The 16,334-nt window shown below is 47.8% G+C and overlaps 1 protein-coding gene across 1 annotated transcript in view; it reads right to left on the bottom strand.

Moving 5' to 3' along the window:
* Positions 1 to 7,018, bottom strand: part of ADAMTS18 (ADAM metallopeptidase with thrombospondin type 1 motif 18) — an 83,291-nt gene extending 76,273 nt beyond the window's left edge. The window contains exons 1-3 of the mRNA XM_054079173.1: positions 6,881 to 7,018; positions 6,705 to 6,780; positions 2,145 to 2,461 (exon numbers count right to left, since the gene is read on the bottom strand). Coding sequence (XP_053935148.1) covers positions 2,145 to 2,461; positions 6,705 to 6,780; positions 6,881 to 6,946 — 459 coding nt within the window. The 5' untranslated portion in view covers positions 6,947 to 7,018. The remainder of the gene's footprint in view (positions 1 to 2,144; positions 2,462 to 6,704; positions 6,781 to 6,880) is intronic.
* Between the last annotated feature and the right edge of the window lie 9,316 nt (positions 7,019 to 16,334).

Below are 16,334 nucleotides of genomic sequence, written 5' to 3'. Positions count from 1 at the left end.
CTTCCAAATCACATTGTGGTGTTCCAGGCTTGAAAGAATGGGTCACTGCAGTTTTATTGTGGAGAAGCTATTGCTAATGAAAGGAACAATGGAAAGATTAGTGCTACCAACCATATAGAAGAAACACCACTTTCGGTTTAATTGCAGTGAACAAAGCAAATAGGAAAGAAGGGCAACCAAGTGACAAAAGTAGTTGGTGCAAAGAGGATATAGAAGCTATTCACAAGGCTCTCTTGATCAGAGCACAGCGTCCAGACTTAACATATGATTACTGAATTTGGATCACAGTAAAACATGACGCGGCTGTCATTACAGACAGCTGACGACACATTTTTAAGAAGGCAGCCTTGCAAACTGAGAGACTAAGAATCCTGTTGCTAATTTGCCTGGGCTTCATTAAGTGAAATAAATGGATAGGGCAAAAGGAACAATTACACTTTATTTGTGATACATACTCTGCAGGAGATTATTATAAGTAAAGGTTTACTTCATTTACCACTTTAAAATAACAATTTAAGGTGAAATCTGTTCAACCTTGGAACTTATTAAAGAGAGAGAGACTCTAACTGATGGTACTGAAAAAGGTTCTGCCATAATAGATTTGTCCATCCCACAATTTTTCTTCTCTTTCATCAGTTTCTGGATCTTTTCTAAGGGCAGCTTACCAGTCATAACAATCTCTGTGTCGAGACAGTGGTAAAAGATCCATTTCAGCCTCAGTTAAGATCACCACATTCTGTTTCTCTGTGACCTGGGGCAGACTTGAACCTTCCTTCTCCAGACAAGACTTGACAAGCCCAGCTTCTCTCAGCTCAAAGCATGTTTAAAAATGAAACGTGACCCAACTGTAACTGTTGTGCATTGGTAGAGCACTTCTTAGATGAACAGATGAACACCGCAATTAGTGAAAACAGGGGTTTTCTGAATAAATATGGTAAAAGCTAGAAGCTGTAGAAATTAAGCTTCCACAGAAACAACTCAGCACACCAATATTAACAGTTCAGCACTAAAAACACAAATTCAACAACAAAAGAAAGCTTCATTCTACTTCCTGGCACCTGCTCCAAAGTCGTGCTCGCAACCTTTCAAACAAACTGCAAGATACTAATTCCTCTTACTTTCTGAGAAAAGAAGTGGAGCATTCAAAATATAATTCAGACTCCTTCAACCAGTCATCAGCGTTCAAGTGTTCTTCTAATGAACCACCCTCTCCTCAAGTCACTGATTACTATTTCAAAGGAAGCACTGAGTGTCTCAAGTGCTCCTCTCAGGCCCATAACAGTTCAACAGCCCTTATGGGAAAGTACCTTTGCAAAACAGATTGCTAGAGGGTGACCAACACATCCTCTGGACCTTAGCCAACCCCAAGGCACACAGACAGCTTCATCTACCTAACTATTACATGTCACTGCCTTAATCTGCATTCATAGGAGACTGCTTTGCAAGTACACAGGCTTAAGCCTCAAAAACATCAATAACTATTAATTCTGCAGATGACTCTTCTGAATTCCATCAATAAAGACTTCTCTGCAGGCAATGAGCACCGTCAAACGTATTTTGAAAATATCGTTCGTGAGCAATAATTTTTCATTAGCTTGGATGACAGCCAGAAATGGAAAACATGCAACGATAATATTTAACGCATTTACAAGAGATCAACTAATCAAGGCTTACAAACGTGAATAAGGCTGGAATTGTCAAAGGAAACAAAGCGAAATAGGTTCATAACTCCTACTGAGCTAGGAAATTCACCTTTCCTTAAAGCAGCTGACAAACTTAGGTGTCATATTTTTCTCTCATTTGTTTTTTTTCTTTCTTCACAGCAGTTCAAAGACAGGAAGAGCATTTACTTAAGAGCAAGCAAAAATGTATAAACTATAACAAATGAAAATTGCTATGGGATAATTACTAGGACGACCAGCCAGTTCTCTTCTTTCGTCCTGAAAGACTGATACAAAATACAAAGGATGTGATGCAGAGTTCACTGACCATAACCAAACCTCTTATGTTAAACGCAACAGCAACCAGTGGTACCAGGAAAATCACCAAGTGGTGTAAGTTATCCTCAATATTATAAGGATTACAGCTACTATACCACGTATGAAAATACTTTTAACACCAATTTGTTTTAAATAAACACTTACCAAGCCTACACATGTAGATATTGCTACTGAAGAGGTGCTATCATTCCTTATAAATCCCTGGTAGAAACACTGCTCAATGTCATGTTCCTGAGAATTTGAGATTCCATCTTTCCCGAGTACCTGGACAATAAAACTGTTGCTTAAAATGGTCGAAGGTTTAAGTTCTAAGTGAAGCTCCTGTCCAAATGCTGAAAATCTGTAGTGCAAGGAACTCTTTGAACTCTGAGTTGATCTCTTTCTCCTAGTACTGTGCAAAACATCGTGTGAAATGTATGATCCACTGGAATCCACTTTGACGGGGGTCACAAACACATAATCTGTAACGACACAAAGTTAGCCATCAGCTTTTGTACCCAACAAATAAAGTGAGCATCATCCTATCACGATAAGCACCAGGCTTGCAGTACGATATGAAACATTCTGTCATTTAGGGAAGGGCCCAAAAGCTCTGCGGGCTGTGTGTGTATAGGCTTGACTGCCTAAGCTCCCCCGTCAGTCAGACGGGCTCTCAAACAGTGTTTGTTTCCTTTCTGCCCCACTGCGAGCTGCAGACTCGCTCGCATAGCTGTGAACATTCCCACAATCGCTCTTCTGCAGACATTTGTCATCACCAGCAGATCTGGAGGCTTTCCCCTCCCCCTGTATTAATTGCTGTCAAATGTGAAGGCCGCTCTGGTTTGAGAGTATTTTCCTTCCCAAAGAATGCAGCAAATATTGTATCGCTGTGGGGGTAACCACGACTGAGACTGTGGAACTGTACCATTTGTTCAAATGGATTAAAGGATTAATTTATTAATGCCTTAACAGAGTGAGACCTCATCTCTTTGTAGTGACTTGATTAGACTGGGTTTCAAATTGTAACTGACCTTCAGCAGAAAGAGCTTACATCCTACCCAATACCCTTTAGTGAGCCATTGCTAAATGCTCCTCAAAGAACATTATTGTTTGGGATAAAGTATGGAGAAAATTACAGAACTCTTTGTGAGGAGAAGACTGAGATCTACTCTCAGCCACCACAGAAAGTCAAAAATAGAGGCCCTGATTCAGCTAGTTGCCAAGCAGGTGCCCAGCTGGAAGCACATGAGCGCTGCTGCTGACCTAGCCGTACGGGGATTACTCAGATCCTGGAAGCTGGGTCTGAATTTTAGCCGTCTGCTGAACTCGGACCTTTGCACCTATTCCTGGTTCTACGAGTAATTATGCTGAATAAACTACTCCCCGGCCCCATGATGGTTTTGAGCTGTATTTCTCTGTGATTACTTAAAGACGTCCATGAATTTGACAGTAAAACAATTCATTTCTCATCCTAAATATGAATAACACCATTAGAAAACTCCCTCCTTCTTGTGTTGTAACAGATGTTGCAAAAACTATCAATCTCTTTGCCTGAGCAGGCTTTATTGGACACACATTAAGCTGAAAACACAACCAGTGGTAGGTTGTTTTTCCTTAGACAGTGGAAACAATACATCAAGAACTTTCACTTTCCTCAAGTGGTGTTAATCAACGGCAGAAGCTGAGGATGCTCAGCAGGCTGCTGGCCAAAAATTGCAAGCAGCTGCTGCAGTGAGGGAATCCCCCAGTGAGCAGACAACAGGGTGCAAGAAAGTTTTCCTTTCTGCACCCTGGTGTAGCTCTCTATTGTACTTTGTTTCCACTCGCACCCAATAAAAAACACACTTCAAACTTCCCAAAGCCATCAGCATCTCGGTGTTAGTCCCTGAAGCCTGGGAACAAACAACTCCTGAGCTCTAACTCACTCAGGTCCTCTCTCCCTTAGCCTGCATCGTACGTCTTCTTCCGCTCTCCCACCCAAATCTTTTCATTACTTTTGGCTCACCACTTCCCCAACAGACACACGAGGTTTTGTTGTGGCTACACACGCACTCACCTTTCTAATCGTAGGTGGAACTGTGGATGTATTCATCCTCTCATTCACTTGTGTCGCCTCTTTTGGCTTTCGCACCTAGCACTGGACAAGTTAACTTCCGCCCACCATGAGCTCTGTCAAACAGCAGCCAGCCTGCAATCGTCTCATGTTCCCCAACACCATGGCTTCTTCCCTTTAAACCCTCAGTCCACCAAAGCAAGCATCCGCGCACATACATACAGAGAGTGCAATACAAATCCTGGTGGTCCCCGGTGCTGTCACTGGTGAACACTGAGATGTATGAGCTGTGTCAAGCAGCAACCAACCTGCCTTCGCTTCATGTTCCCCAACAGTGCCACCTCTTCCTTTCAAACCCTCGGTCCACCAAAACAAGCATCCACACACACAGGTACAGAGCGTGATACAAACCCTGGTCCAGCTCCCTGGGGCTGTGGCTGAGTGCTGCACTGTGTGAGCTCTGTCAAACAGCAGCCAGCCTGCTTTTGCTTCATGTTCCCCAGCACTGTGGCTTCTTCCCTTCAAACCCTCAGTCCAACAAAACGAGCATCTATGCACACAGGTACAGAGTGAATAATACAACCCCCCGTTCAGCTCCCTGGGGCTGTCACTGGTGAACGCTGCCATGTGTGAGCTCTGTCAAAGAGCAGCCGACCCTTAAACCCTCAGTCCACCACGCAAGCATCCGTGCACACTGATACAGAGAGAGCAATACCAGCCCTGGTCCAGCTCTCCGGTGCTGCAGCGTGGGAACTCTGTCAAACAGCAGCCAACCTGCTCTTGCTTCGTGTTCCCCAACAGTGTCACTGCTTCCCTTTAAACCCTCACTCCACCCAAACAAGCACCTATACACACAGGTACAGAGATACGTACAAACCCTGGTCCAGCTCCCTGGGGCTGTCACTGGTGAACACTGTGGTGTGTGAGCTCTGTCAAACAGCAGCCAGCTCTAAACCCTCAGTCCATGAAGACAAGCACCAACGCACACAGGTACAGAGACGCAGACAAACCCTGGTAGAGCTCACCAGCGCTGTCACTGGTGAGCACTGCAGCGGTGAGCCATGTCTAACTGCTTTTGCTCCACGTTCCCCAACACTGTGGCTTCTTCCTTTTAAACCCTCGGTCTACCAAAGCAAGCACCCACACATGCAGGTATAGAGATGACTACAAACCCCAGTACAGCTCTCCGGGGCTGTGGCTGAACACTGTTGTGTGTGAGCTCTGTCAAACAGCATCCAGCCTGCTTTTGCTCCATGTTCCCCAACGATACCACTGCTTCCCTTTAAACCCCCGGTCCACAAAGACAAGCATCCATGCACACAGGTACAGAGCGTGATACAAACCCTGGTCCAGCTCCCTGGGGCTGTCACTGGTGAATGCTGCAATGTGTGAGCTCTGTCAAACAGCAACCAACCTGCCTTCGCTTCATATTCCCCAACAATGCCACCTCTTCCCTTCAAACCCTCAGTCCAACAAAACAAGCATCTATGCACACAGGTACAGAGTGAATGATACAACCCCCCGTTCAGCTCCCTGGCGCTGTCACTGGTGAACGCTGCCATGTGTGAGCTCTGTCAAAGAGCAGCCGACCCTTAAACCCTCAGTCCACCAGGCAAGCATCCGTGCACACCAACACAGAGAGAGCAATACCAGCCCTGGTCCAGCTCTCCGGTGCTGCAGCGTGGGAACTCTGTCAAACAGCAGCCAACCTGCTCTTGCTTCGTGCTCCCCAACAGTGTCACTGCTTCCCTTGAAACCCTCACTCCACCCAAACGAGCACCTATACACACAGGTACAGAGATGCGTACAAACCCTGGTCCAGCTCCCCAGTGCTGTCACTGGTGAACGCTGCGGTGTGTGAGCTCTGTCAAACAGCAGCCAGCCTTTAAAAATCCGATCCACTAAAGCAAGCACCCCCTCACACACGAGTACAGAGAGGCAGACGAACCCTGGTCCAGCTCACCCTGGTCCAGCTCATGGGTGCTGTGGCTGTGAACACTGCGGTGAGTTCCGTCAAAGAGCTGCCAGCCTGCTTTTGCTCCATGCTCCCCAACCGTGCCACTGCTTCCCTTTAAACCCTCAGCCCACGAAGACAGGCACCCCCACACACAGGTACGGAGATGGATTCCAACCCCGGCGGAGCTCCCCGGGGCTGTCACGGGTGAACACCGCGGTGTGGGAGCTCTGTCAAAGGGCAGACAGCCTTTACAGCCTCAGCCCACCGAAGCCAGCAGCCGTGCCCACAGGTACAGGGATGGACCCCGACCCCGGGGCTGGCTGCGAGCTCTGCCCAGGAGCAGCCAGCCCTTAAAGCCTCAGCCCACGGGGACAAGCACCCACACACGGGTACAGGGATGGATCCAGACCCGCTCCAGCTCCTTGGCTGGCCGCAGGCTCTGCCCAGGAGCAGCCAGCCCTTAAAGCCTCCGTCCACCCAAGCGAGCACCCATCCACACACGGGTACAGCGATGGATGCAAACCCTGACCCGTCTCCCCGGGCTGCGTGCGGGCTCTTCCCGTCAAAGCCTCGCTCCACGCGGACACGCACCCGCGGCCCAGGGGCACAGAGGCGGGCGGAGCCCCGGGGGGTGGCGGCCGGTCGCGCTCTGCCCGGGAGCATCCAGCCCTTCGCCCTCGCTCCCCGCCCGCGCCGCCCCGCCACCGATACGCACCCGGTTCGAGCTCCCCGGCGCCGAGGGCGAGCGCTGCGGCGTGGGACAGGCAGCAGAGGCAGCAGAGCTGCAGGGTCTGCAAGAGGAACAGAGAGAGGGGAGCGTTGGGAGCCGCCGCGGCAGCGCGGGGACCCGCGGCGCGCGGTCCCTCGGCTCGGGCAGCGCCCTGGACCTGCCTTGACGGCGCCTCGGAGCCGCGGCAGCGCGGGGCCGGCCCAGCCGAGCAGCAGCAGGCAGTCCATGGTGCCGGGGCGCTACCCGGAGCCCGCCGCCCGCCGGCCCCGCCGCCCCCGCCGCCCCCGCATCGCCCCGCGCCGCTCCAGGTGCGCCAGCGCCCCCGGGCCCGCCGGCAGCGGCCGCGGCGGGAGGGGCGGGGCGGGGCACCTGGGCGGGGACCGGGGGGACCGGGGGGGGACGGGGAGGGGACGGGAGAGACGGGACGGGGAGAGGGAGGTGAGGGAGGGACAGGGAGAGGGGGATAGAGGGGACGGGAGAGATGGAGGGACAGGAGAGAGGGAGATGGAGGGACAGGGAGAGAGATGGAGGGACAGAGAGATGGAGGGACAGGGAGAGGGGGATAGAGGGGACGGGGAGAGAGAAATGGAGGGACAGGCAGAAGGAGAACAGGGAGAGAGAGAGATGGAGATGGAGGGTCAGGGAGAGGGGGATAGAGGGGGTGGGGGGAGATGGAGGGACAGGAGAGAGGGAGATGGAGGGACAGGGAGAGAGATACAGGGATGGAGACAGGGACAGGGAGAAAGAGGCAGGGAGATAGGGGCAGAGACAGGAGAGGGACTGTGAAAAGGAGAGGAACAGGGAGCGAGAGAGATAGAGGGAGAGGGACAACGATGTGAGAGGGACTGGGAAAAGAAGAGGGAGAGGGACAGGGCGAGAGGGGAGAGGGATGGGAGAGGGAAGACAGGGAGTAGGAGAGGGACGGGGACAGGGACAGGGAGAGGGGGACAGGGATGGGAAAAGCAATGGGAAAAGGAGAGGGACAGGCAGGGATGGGGACAGAGAGGTAGAGGGACAGGGACAGGAGAGATAGAGATAGGTGATAGAGGAGAGGGATAGGGACAGGAGAGGGACAGGGAGAGGGACAGGAGAGGGAGACATAGAGGGAGAGGGACAGGGAGAGAGAAATGGAGAGAGAGAGGGAGAGGATCTAGGAAATGGACAGGGACCAGGATTGTGACAGGGATAGGGACAGAGACTGGGACAGAGAAAGGGCAGCAATACCTGCACACCTGCAGCCATCGTAGTGGGGACTGGGACAGGGTCACGGCAGGGGTGCCTGTGCACCTGCGGCTATGGCGAGGGGTGCAGGACTGGGGTGCGGGGCTGGAGGGGAGTGGGACAGGGTTGTGGGGGCAGAAGGGTGCAGGACTGGGACCGCCCGCAGGGTCAGCCCAAAGGGCTGTAGCGGTAGTGGCAGCGGACAGAGCCCCGTGCCAGCCACTCCGGCCCAGGGCCCCATCCACCCGGGAAGTGCTGTTATCGTCTGCCCTTTGCTAAGGTAGCTTCACAGGGAAAGGAGCAAACAAACCAGACAACGGTTGGGCTGCCAGGAGAGGAGACAGAGCTATGAGAGCCCAGATGTGTTACCGAATCCCGAACACTGCTGTCCACAAAGCAGCTGACCCACAACCAGCGGCTTACGTGTGCCGAGCCAAACACAGCTCCCGGTCCCGACTCATCTACTCCCTGCTCTTAACTTACATCCTCGCTTCTACAGAAAGCTTCAGTAAAGGACCAAAGATCTGAAAAATCTGAATGCAAACTGAAGCGTTTAAGTGAATGGGACTAATCCAGGCTGGATTAGAACATCAGAACTTGTTTCTGATGGTTCTGGCTGCCCTTGGAGAGGTGTACCTCACCTCATCATCACCCTTTGGGCTAGAGAGTTGTTCGGGATGTGCTGTGGTCCAGGCTCTCTCAATCCCCTGTCTCAGGATCGCACCGTGGATGCGACTGCCGGCTCTATCTGCTGGCGGTGCCTCAGTGCCCCAGCTGGCACCAGGCTGGAGAGCACAACAGGAGCCGAGGTGAGCTGGAGGGAATCTCCTCTACCACCCTCCTTCACCAGGGGGTACTGGTTTGGGGCAGTGGCTTAGACAGATCAGACACAGACCTCCTAAAGCATTTCCTGTCTTTAAACATTAAATAAGCTCCCAGGTGTGGAATTTCTCCTTCACCCCTCATTAAGTCCCAGTGCATTTTGCATTCTCACCTTGCTGAATAGATAATGCAAAGGTTTTCACATAGTTTCTGTAGTGATGCACCTGCCACCTCCCACCGAGCATCTTCAGCTGGAAGAGCAGGCTGCAGGTCTGTGATGGTCCCAGCGCAGCAGAACACGTACAAGATGCTGTGCACTGCAGAAAACAGGAGAAAAATACTACACTATTGGGCTGTAATTTTATTATCAGCCCTCGACACCCTGAACAGACCGACCTGGCTGTTTTCCATATGATACTGACTGCGAAGACTGATGGTTTTTGCTGTGAGTGGAGGGAAATAAATACAGTCTCTAACAACTACAAGAATTGTTTAAGAAAGAAAAAGACTACTTTCACCATAAACCTAGCACCACTGAAGGGAGTTCTGCTCTTGATGTCAGTGGAGTTAAGGTTTCGTCCTGGGGATTTATAGTTTCTGAGCATGATCAAAGAAGAAAAAGATGTGACACTGCTTTGCATGACTCTAAATCACATGCGTCCAAATTTGAGTTGGCATTAGGCAGGGGACCCCAGCCTTTCTTGGCCTGTAGGCAGCAACGTTGATCAGTTAACGTGCTCAGACAACACCATACTTTGCTCCCTGAGTCAATCAAGGTCCCAGCAGTGATGGTCATAAACATCAGAGAATCCCGCAGGCAGCTCGTTACCATGTGCAAACATAATTACCATGCAAAACATCAGAGAAATAAAGCTCCACCGTCAGCAGTGTCACAAACTGCAGTCAGAGGGGTTCCCCAGCCATTCCCATCTCAGATGACCACCAAGCATATCATCTTTCAGGGATAACAATGACCACACCACACTCTGTTACTGGACTAGTCTCTATTTTCCCTGAGCTGTACACTGTTGGATGCTTCTATCACTCTCTAATGGTTATCAGTTTTGTCATGTTTTCACTAGGTCTCCCTCTCCCCCTGCTTTTATCTATCCCACTGCTGTAACCGTGTTCTGCTTTTTCCTCCACCACTAGTGAACACAAGAAAGGTGAGGACCCTGTAGAAGCTGCCACCCTTAAGCAGCATTGCTCTACAGATAACACTGCCCTTCTTGGGGAAGGATCATCAGCGTAAGGAAATCGTTCAGTCACTATGGCTCAGGAAGTTGGATTTCTGTTCAACCTGCAAGGGCAAGTAGGGGGTTGCTACCCAATACCAGCGTGAATTACTGCTTCACTTTCGTTACCATACTGAGGCTTGCAAGGGCACAGCCCTGAGTTCCACCAGGGCTATCTATCCACCCGCTCTGGACGGATCACCCCTGCATGATGTGTGTTCCTTGTCTTGATGTCTAGATGCAAAGATCTTGGATGTTTTTGTTTCCACTTGTTAGTTCATTGGAGAAAATGGATTATTAATAACTCTTTTCTTTCTCATTCCGAATCCTCTTGTCACATGCATTTCTATAGACATTTTTCTCCAAGAACTGTGCTGTCTCAGCCATCCTTATAGAGTTGAGCCCCATGCAGAACTCATATTATCAGTAACAGGACTGACAGGCATGCAGAAAAAATATTCCCTGAGTTAAGATAGCATTGTGTTTGTTTTGCTGTCTTTGTTAGAGCAAATTCTTTATCATTGGAGACATTCGTGACCATTGAGATGATTGAGTGATTCACAAAAGCCTGTTGTCTGACAGCTGCCACCTCTTTCTCTGCCAGCCTAGACTTTTTCCAGATATATTTGTATTAGAAATTGATTTGAATGGTTTATACCATATTTAAATAATGTACAGTGGGGTGACAGAAAGCAAAGTGCTTCCAATGGAAAAGCAGTGCAGTAAGGGCTTGTTTTAATCACGTAGCCACATCGTACTGAGTGAGTACACATGGTAGAATCAGAGCAGATGGAGTTCTTGCTAACTCAGCCTTCAGTTTCTGCAACTGTCCATTCCTACTTAGCAGTTTCTGGGGCTATTTCTTACCGAATTACATACTTGTTGGGGTTTTTTTTTGATATATGTAAGCACTCATGGGATTATTCCATCTCAACCTTCATGTTCTTTTTGTGTTTATCCTCAGGAAGATGTTTCATTCCTGTGAAGCACAGAAGCCCTTTGCCTTCATTTATAATGTGAGGTGGAACATCCACATGCTGGGTGAAACTCCTTGTGGAGAAGTCTTCTTGAAACCCCTTTACAAATTAAAATGACTCTGTGTAGAGTAAGTCGGTAGACTTCAAAACCCACCAAGTTTCATCTTTATCCCAAGATGAAGAGGCTCCAAAGTGAAGTTATGCTCCAAAGCTGGTTATGCTCTATACATCCCGCAACTTCTGAGGAGGCTTTTCTTTCTTCTTGTATTATTTGTTCAATAATCTGAAGGTATTTTGTGAATTTATGTGATTTATCCAAAGAACTCAGCAACTCTTACTCAGTTGCAGCAGGACAAAACCTCTAGTTGAAAAAAAATAAGAACTCTAAAAAAGAACTTGTGGAAGGGTTCATAGAGATGAAGCAGGGATGTAGTCATCTGGGATCAAAGTACATTTGCACGGCTGTTCATGTGATATCTAAACCCACTCAATGCCGTAGGTTTTAGGAAGAGGCCAAATCCTTTCAGCTGGCGTAAATGACCACAGCTCCTCCGTCTGCATGAGCTACAGAACCTGAGAAGATAGTCTACTGTGTACCTCCTACCAGAGACATCCCTCCTGCAGAAAGGAGGCTGCAAGCAAAGAATTTGTGGCCCACCTTCCTGCCTTAGGGAGCACCTCAGGTACGGCACAGGGGCACAGCTGGAACAGGACACATCCCAACAGGCTCCTGGTCTGAGGACACTGTTCAGCTCCCTCTCCAGCTGGAAGAGCATTATCACTGGCTCTTACTTCTGTGGAATAGATTTATAAAGCACTAGACAGTGCAGTCACACCTGCTAGCAGCAAATCCGCTCCTACACCTCATCCTTTCCTTCCTCCCCAGATTTTAAAAAGCAAGTCTCAGAAAAAAGAATGAGGAGGATGTCTTTGTTTGTTTCCGTGACTCTGAGGCCGATTGCAGTATTCACAGGAATGGAATAGAAAACACCGGTGTGGTGTGTTCCTAAGAACAGATTTCTGCATTTCTAACCAGTGTTTGGTTCATAATACGAGCTCCTATAATAAAATTGCTTTTGCCTGATGGCTAATTGTATTCTCAGTGACACACGGCATGGGCTCTGCCATGCCACTGGTTGGTCTGTTTAGAGGTAACTATATTTCAGGTAACAAAAACATCTACTGGCTGACTTAGTGTGGTTCCTCCATTAATTCCTGTTCCTTAAGGGACTGAAAGTTCACCGAATAGAATTCCACTGTCTCACCGGTTTCTGTATTAAACCCTGTTTCTGCAGAAGCCTCAAAACATGGTGTTAGGGCTGAAATTATTTCCTCAAGTGGTCTCTAAACCCACAGTTTTCAGTTTGTATCCTATAAATTCTGGCAAGCTCCGTGCAATAAAGAGTAATCTCCATGGAATAGGTTTTCACCACCATTTACAGTAATACTTTCTGTCAATAAGCCCCTAAATTCATTTCACATAGCTTTTTAATCACAGCCACCGAAAAAGGAGCTCGATCCAGCATTCCTGCTGTACCCTAACTCCCAAGGAAATCAAAGAAACAATGTTTACATTTTTCTCTCACCCAATTTGCACGTAGCACTGGGCTGTTATAGCCCCAAATAAATGCTTTTGCTTACAAATATTACACACAATTTTCTGCTTACATGCATTGCTCTGTATTGCACAGCATGCCCATCCTAATTTGATTAGTTCTACACATTTATTTGTGCTAGCTGGACATCCTACTTTCTGGCAAGGAGTGTGAAGTTCCAGCTCTCCTGCTGACTTGTTCCCATTGTGCTTACTCCATCCTGCGACACCAGAGATGTGGGCTCAGGAGCAGAACTAAGCCCACCTCAGCGTGGGGTCTCGCAGCTGACACACAGGGACTTCACAGCGCCCTGTTCCGCGTTGCTGTCACGGGCAGAGCTGCAGGCTAACGCTCAGATTTTCAAAGAGATTAACTGACTCGCATTTTTGGTGTCACCAGCAATTTTTAAAAGGGGGGAAGGGAAACAAAGGAAGCCAGAAAGACAACCTAAAAACTTTGCAAACAGCATTCGTTTGGCTGGGATCCAAATGTCACAAGCTGCTGCCGCAGTGTCCAGACACACTCTGGCTGGAAAGTGAACAGGGGGAAGTGCAGCCCAGTACATGGGAGCTCTTTCACACACCCAGACCAAAACGAAATGAAAATGTCCATCACTAATAGAAGGAAAATAAAAGCTGTCATTGTGGGTGGCCCGACTAAGGCTCTGCAAGCACTACATTTTAGAAGAGTTTTCCTGGAGGCTTGCCAAGTGTAATTAAAGCACAGGTACCTCCAAACGCACAGACCTCTAATAAAAACAATTATGCAGTTTATAATGCTGTGCACGTGCCAAAATTTGTATTTGTACAATGGGTCAAAAATGGCACGGGAGAAACCGTGCAGTCCAGCAGGTTCAAAGATCCACTTTGAAAGTGCTTGTTTTAAACACTGATTTGCTCCGTACCCGGAAGGCTGGGCAGCCCACGGAGTCACAAAGACACTAAAAACCCCATGCAAATCACTTCTAAGGCACTAGTATTGGTTTCAGACATACTTTGGCATCACGTGCAGGAAGGAAAGCCTTGTCTCTGTCACAGCCAGCATCTGCACCCCAGAAAACCATAAAGCAGGCCAAGAAAGAAAATCCATATGGAAGTTGCAATCTCTGTTTTCCATGGTAGGAATGTATGAGGTTACTCTATCCCCAGAACAAATGGCATTGGGACGGAATGGTAACTCATTCATTTCTTACTGGTTCTTGTTTTCGCCTCTCTTCCAAAAAAACATACTTGTTCTATCCAACAGAGGCTCAAAGTCATTCTTTTCTCCCCTACGCCTGGCAGTGCTGCTTCACCCCACCCAAGCCTGACTGATTACCTCGCTTTTTCATTTTATTTCTGTGGTGGAAAGGTAATTTCTGCTGCTGTGGCAGGTTCCCACAAGCGCTAATGCCCATTTGCGTTGCTTTGCAAGGTTAAAATTTTGGATGACAATGTTCCTGCTTGGAATCTCTTAGTTTCAGGGAGGGAGTCTGAGTTCTGAGACAAAAATTTCATGTGCAGCCTGGGGACTTAATTTTCCAAAGCCCCAAGAATTCACAGCTCCAGTTGAGATCAAGAGGAGCTGAACCTGCTCAGCATTTCTGAACACAGACCCCTGGACTCTTTTGAACAGCATATCCTGAGCAGAATGTTGCTGGGAAGATTTAGTCTCCGGTCTTTTTTACATGTGTTTCTTCTTTTATTTGCTACTAATTTCATGGGCCAAGCAAAGAAGAAAATTGGCCTCTCTCTCCTCTGAATTTCATTATTTGCAGATTTTTTTAATACAAGATAATGCTTCTTTGGCTGGCTCCTGGGATTCCTCTATTAAAAACTTCCCCCTCTTCTCACATCAATGAGTCTTTGTTACTTCAGCCTTCTTCGCTGGGAACATAGATCCCAAAGACATTCAGGAGCCTTTTCAGTCCCTTCTGTGTAACAGTTGCCGTGTACCCATAAATACTTTGTTTTACCACTTTCAATTAAGGATCAGCCCATTTCCTATGAAAATGAGGTGCTTTTACTTCTGGTTCAGTGTGTGTTCATCTTCCCTTTGTACTTGCCTACCCAGACCCACCACCTTCATCTCTTTCTTACCCAAAATGGTCCTCTCGGTGGGAATTTTAACTACAGCTTGGCAATCCAACAGGAAAATGTCTCCCACAGAATTATGGAGCTGTTCCATATTTGCTTCTACAAGAAAGGGCCTACAGCACCATGCAACGCCATACAAAGAAGGCGTTGTCTAATAAATCTGCATAGATATTCTGTTTGCTGTGTACTGAAAGGCTTCAAACTCTTGTACCATAACAAGAGTGGGGTTTGTGTTAGGCATTGGAGAGCTGTATTTTTTGAGGAGCAGATTCCCATTGCTTGTAGGCTATTTAGCACCACAATGGCAGAGAGCAATCACTTCACAGTTTTCTATAAGGGTATTAACTCTAAATGTTTAACTTGCTTTGTGCTCTTTCACCAGGAAAACAAGACCTTCATGACTTACCTCTGATTTTCTACAAAGGAGGATATTTTTACCACTATTTTTCTTGCCAAAAGATGACGATAACCAATGAAGATCATGGTAGCAGTAGTTGTATGGGACCCCTTCCGCTAGGTGCTGACCACATGCAGAACAGAAAATTGGTCCCGATCCCAAGAGCTCAGCTTACAGTTTTTAATTTACCACAGCCTTCTTTGCATTCCTAATTTGCAAACAAAACTATTCCCTGACTGTGGTGTTGATTTCCAAAGTGATTTCAGAGTGTTGAGGAGTCAAACAGTTGTCGTTTTACAAACTCAGTGTTGCATCGGTTGCTGTGACAACATTTAATAACATCTTACTGTGTGTGTGTACTGAGTGGAAAGTGTTTGATTTTTATCTGCTTTCAATAGTGCTGAATGTTGGGAAGAAAAAGGCATGAAATCAGTTTAGGCTGTATGCATGTAACGTTGACATCAACAGCCGCTCCTCAGCTGAATTCAATACGGGCAGAGCGGGACCTTTCACAGTGGTGATTCTGAGCTTGCATATTAAGACAAGAGCTCTAGTGGAGCAAGAGCATAAATATAGCTGGGGGAGTTAGAGAAGAAGGGACTTTTAGCATATTACAATAAGAGAAATGTAGAAATGTAGTCACGAAAATGGGAGTCACACAGGTGGCAGCTCTGCTCAGCAAACCCTTACACATGTGTCTAATGCCAGGTACACTCCTGTTTGCCAGGAGGTGCCTTAAAGTCAAAATCCTTCACCCCTCTCCTCTAAGAAATACCAACTACTGTGAAAGCGCTGTTGTTTCGCTCCACGGATGAACTCTTTAGGAGTGTAACATGAATAAAAGTGATTTCACTGCCTTTTCAATCATTTTCCTTCTAATGAGAGCAGGGTCTTTTTAGCTTGAATTTAAATGAGATTTAAACCTTCTTGGCAAGGCAGACACTGCAATATTGTGCTGGAGCTTCATAACCAGAAACTGAAACTGATTAGTCTATTTGAGAGTAACCTGATTAGTTTTTACCCATGCTCACAGGATAGTCTTACTGAGTTGCATCCAGCAGGGAGAAATGTGCTGACTCTGGCCCTGCCAGGCCTGCTGCCCTCACAGAAAGAAACTGGAGTCGCACGCTGCATGATGTGCGCTGGGATACGCACAGGATCTTTCAGGGGACTACGGAAGGCAGCGCATGTCTAGGGCTCAGCCACGGTCAAGCAAAAATTGTGTGCAGACAGAAGTCTACACACCAAAATCTACAATTTGAGTTACTTTGGCCTATTTTTATGATTCTGAAT

The sequence above is a fragment of the Cuculus canorus genome, chromosome 13, assembly GCF_017976375.1.
Source record: "Cuculus canorus isolate bCucCan1 chromosome 13, bCucCan1.pri, whole genome shotgun sequence".
Lineage (NCBI taxonomy): Eukaryota > Metazoa > Chordata > Aves > Cuculiformes > Cuculidae > Cuculus > Cuculus canorus.
The sequence above is the reverse complement of the archived record's forward strand: the minus strand, read 5'-3'. Positions and strand labels throughout refer to the sequence as shown.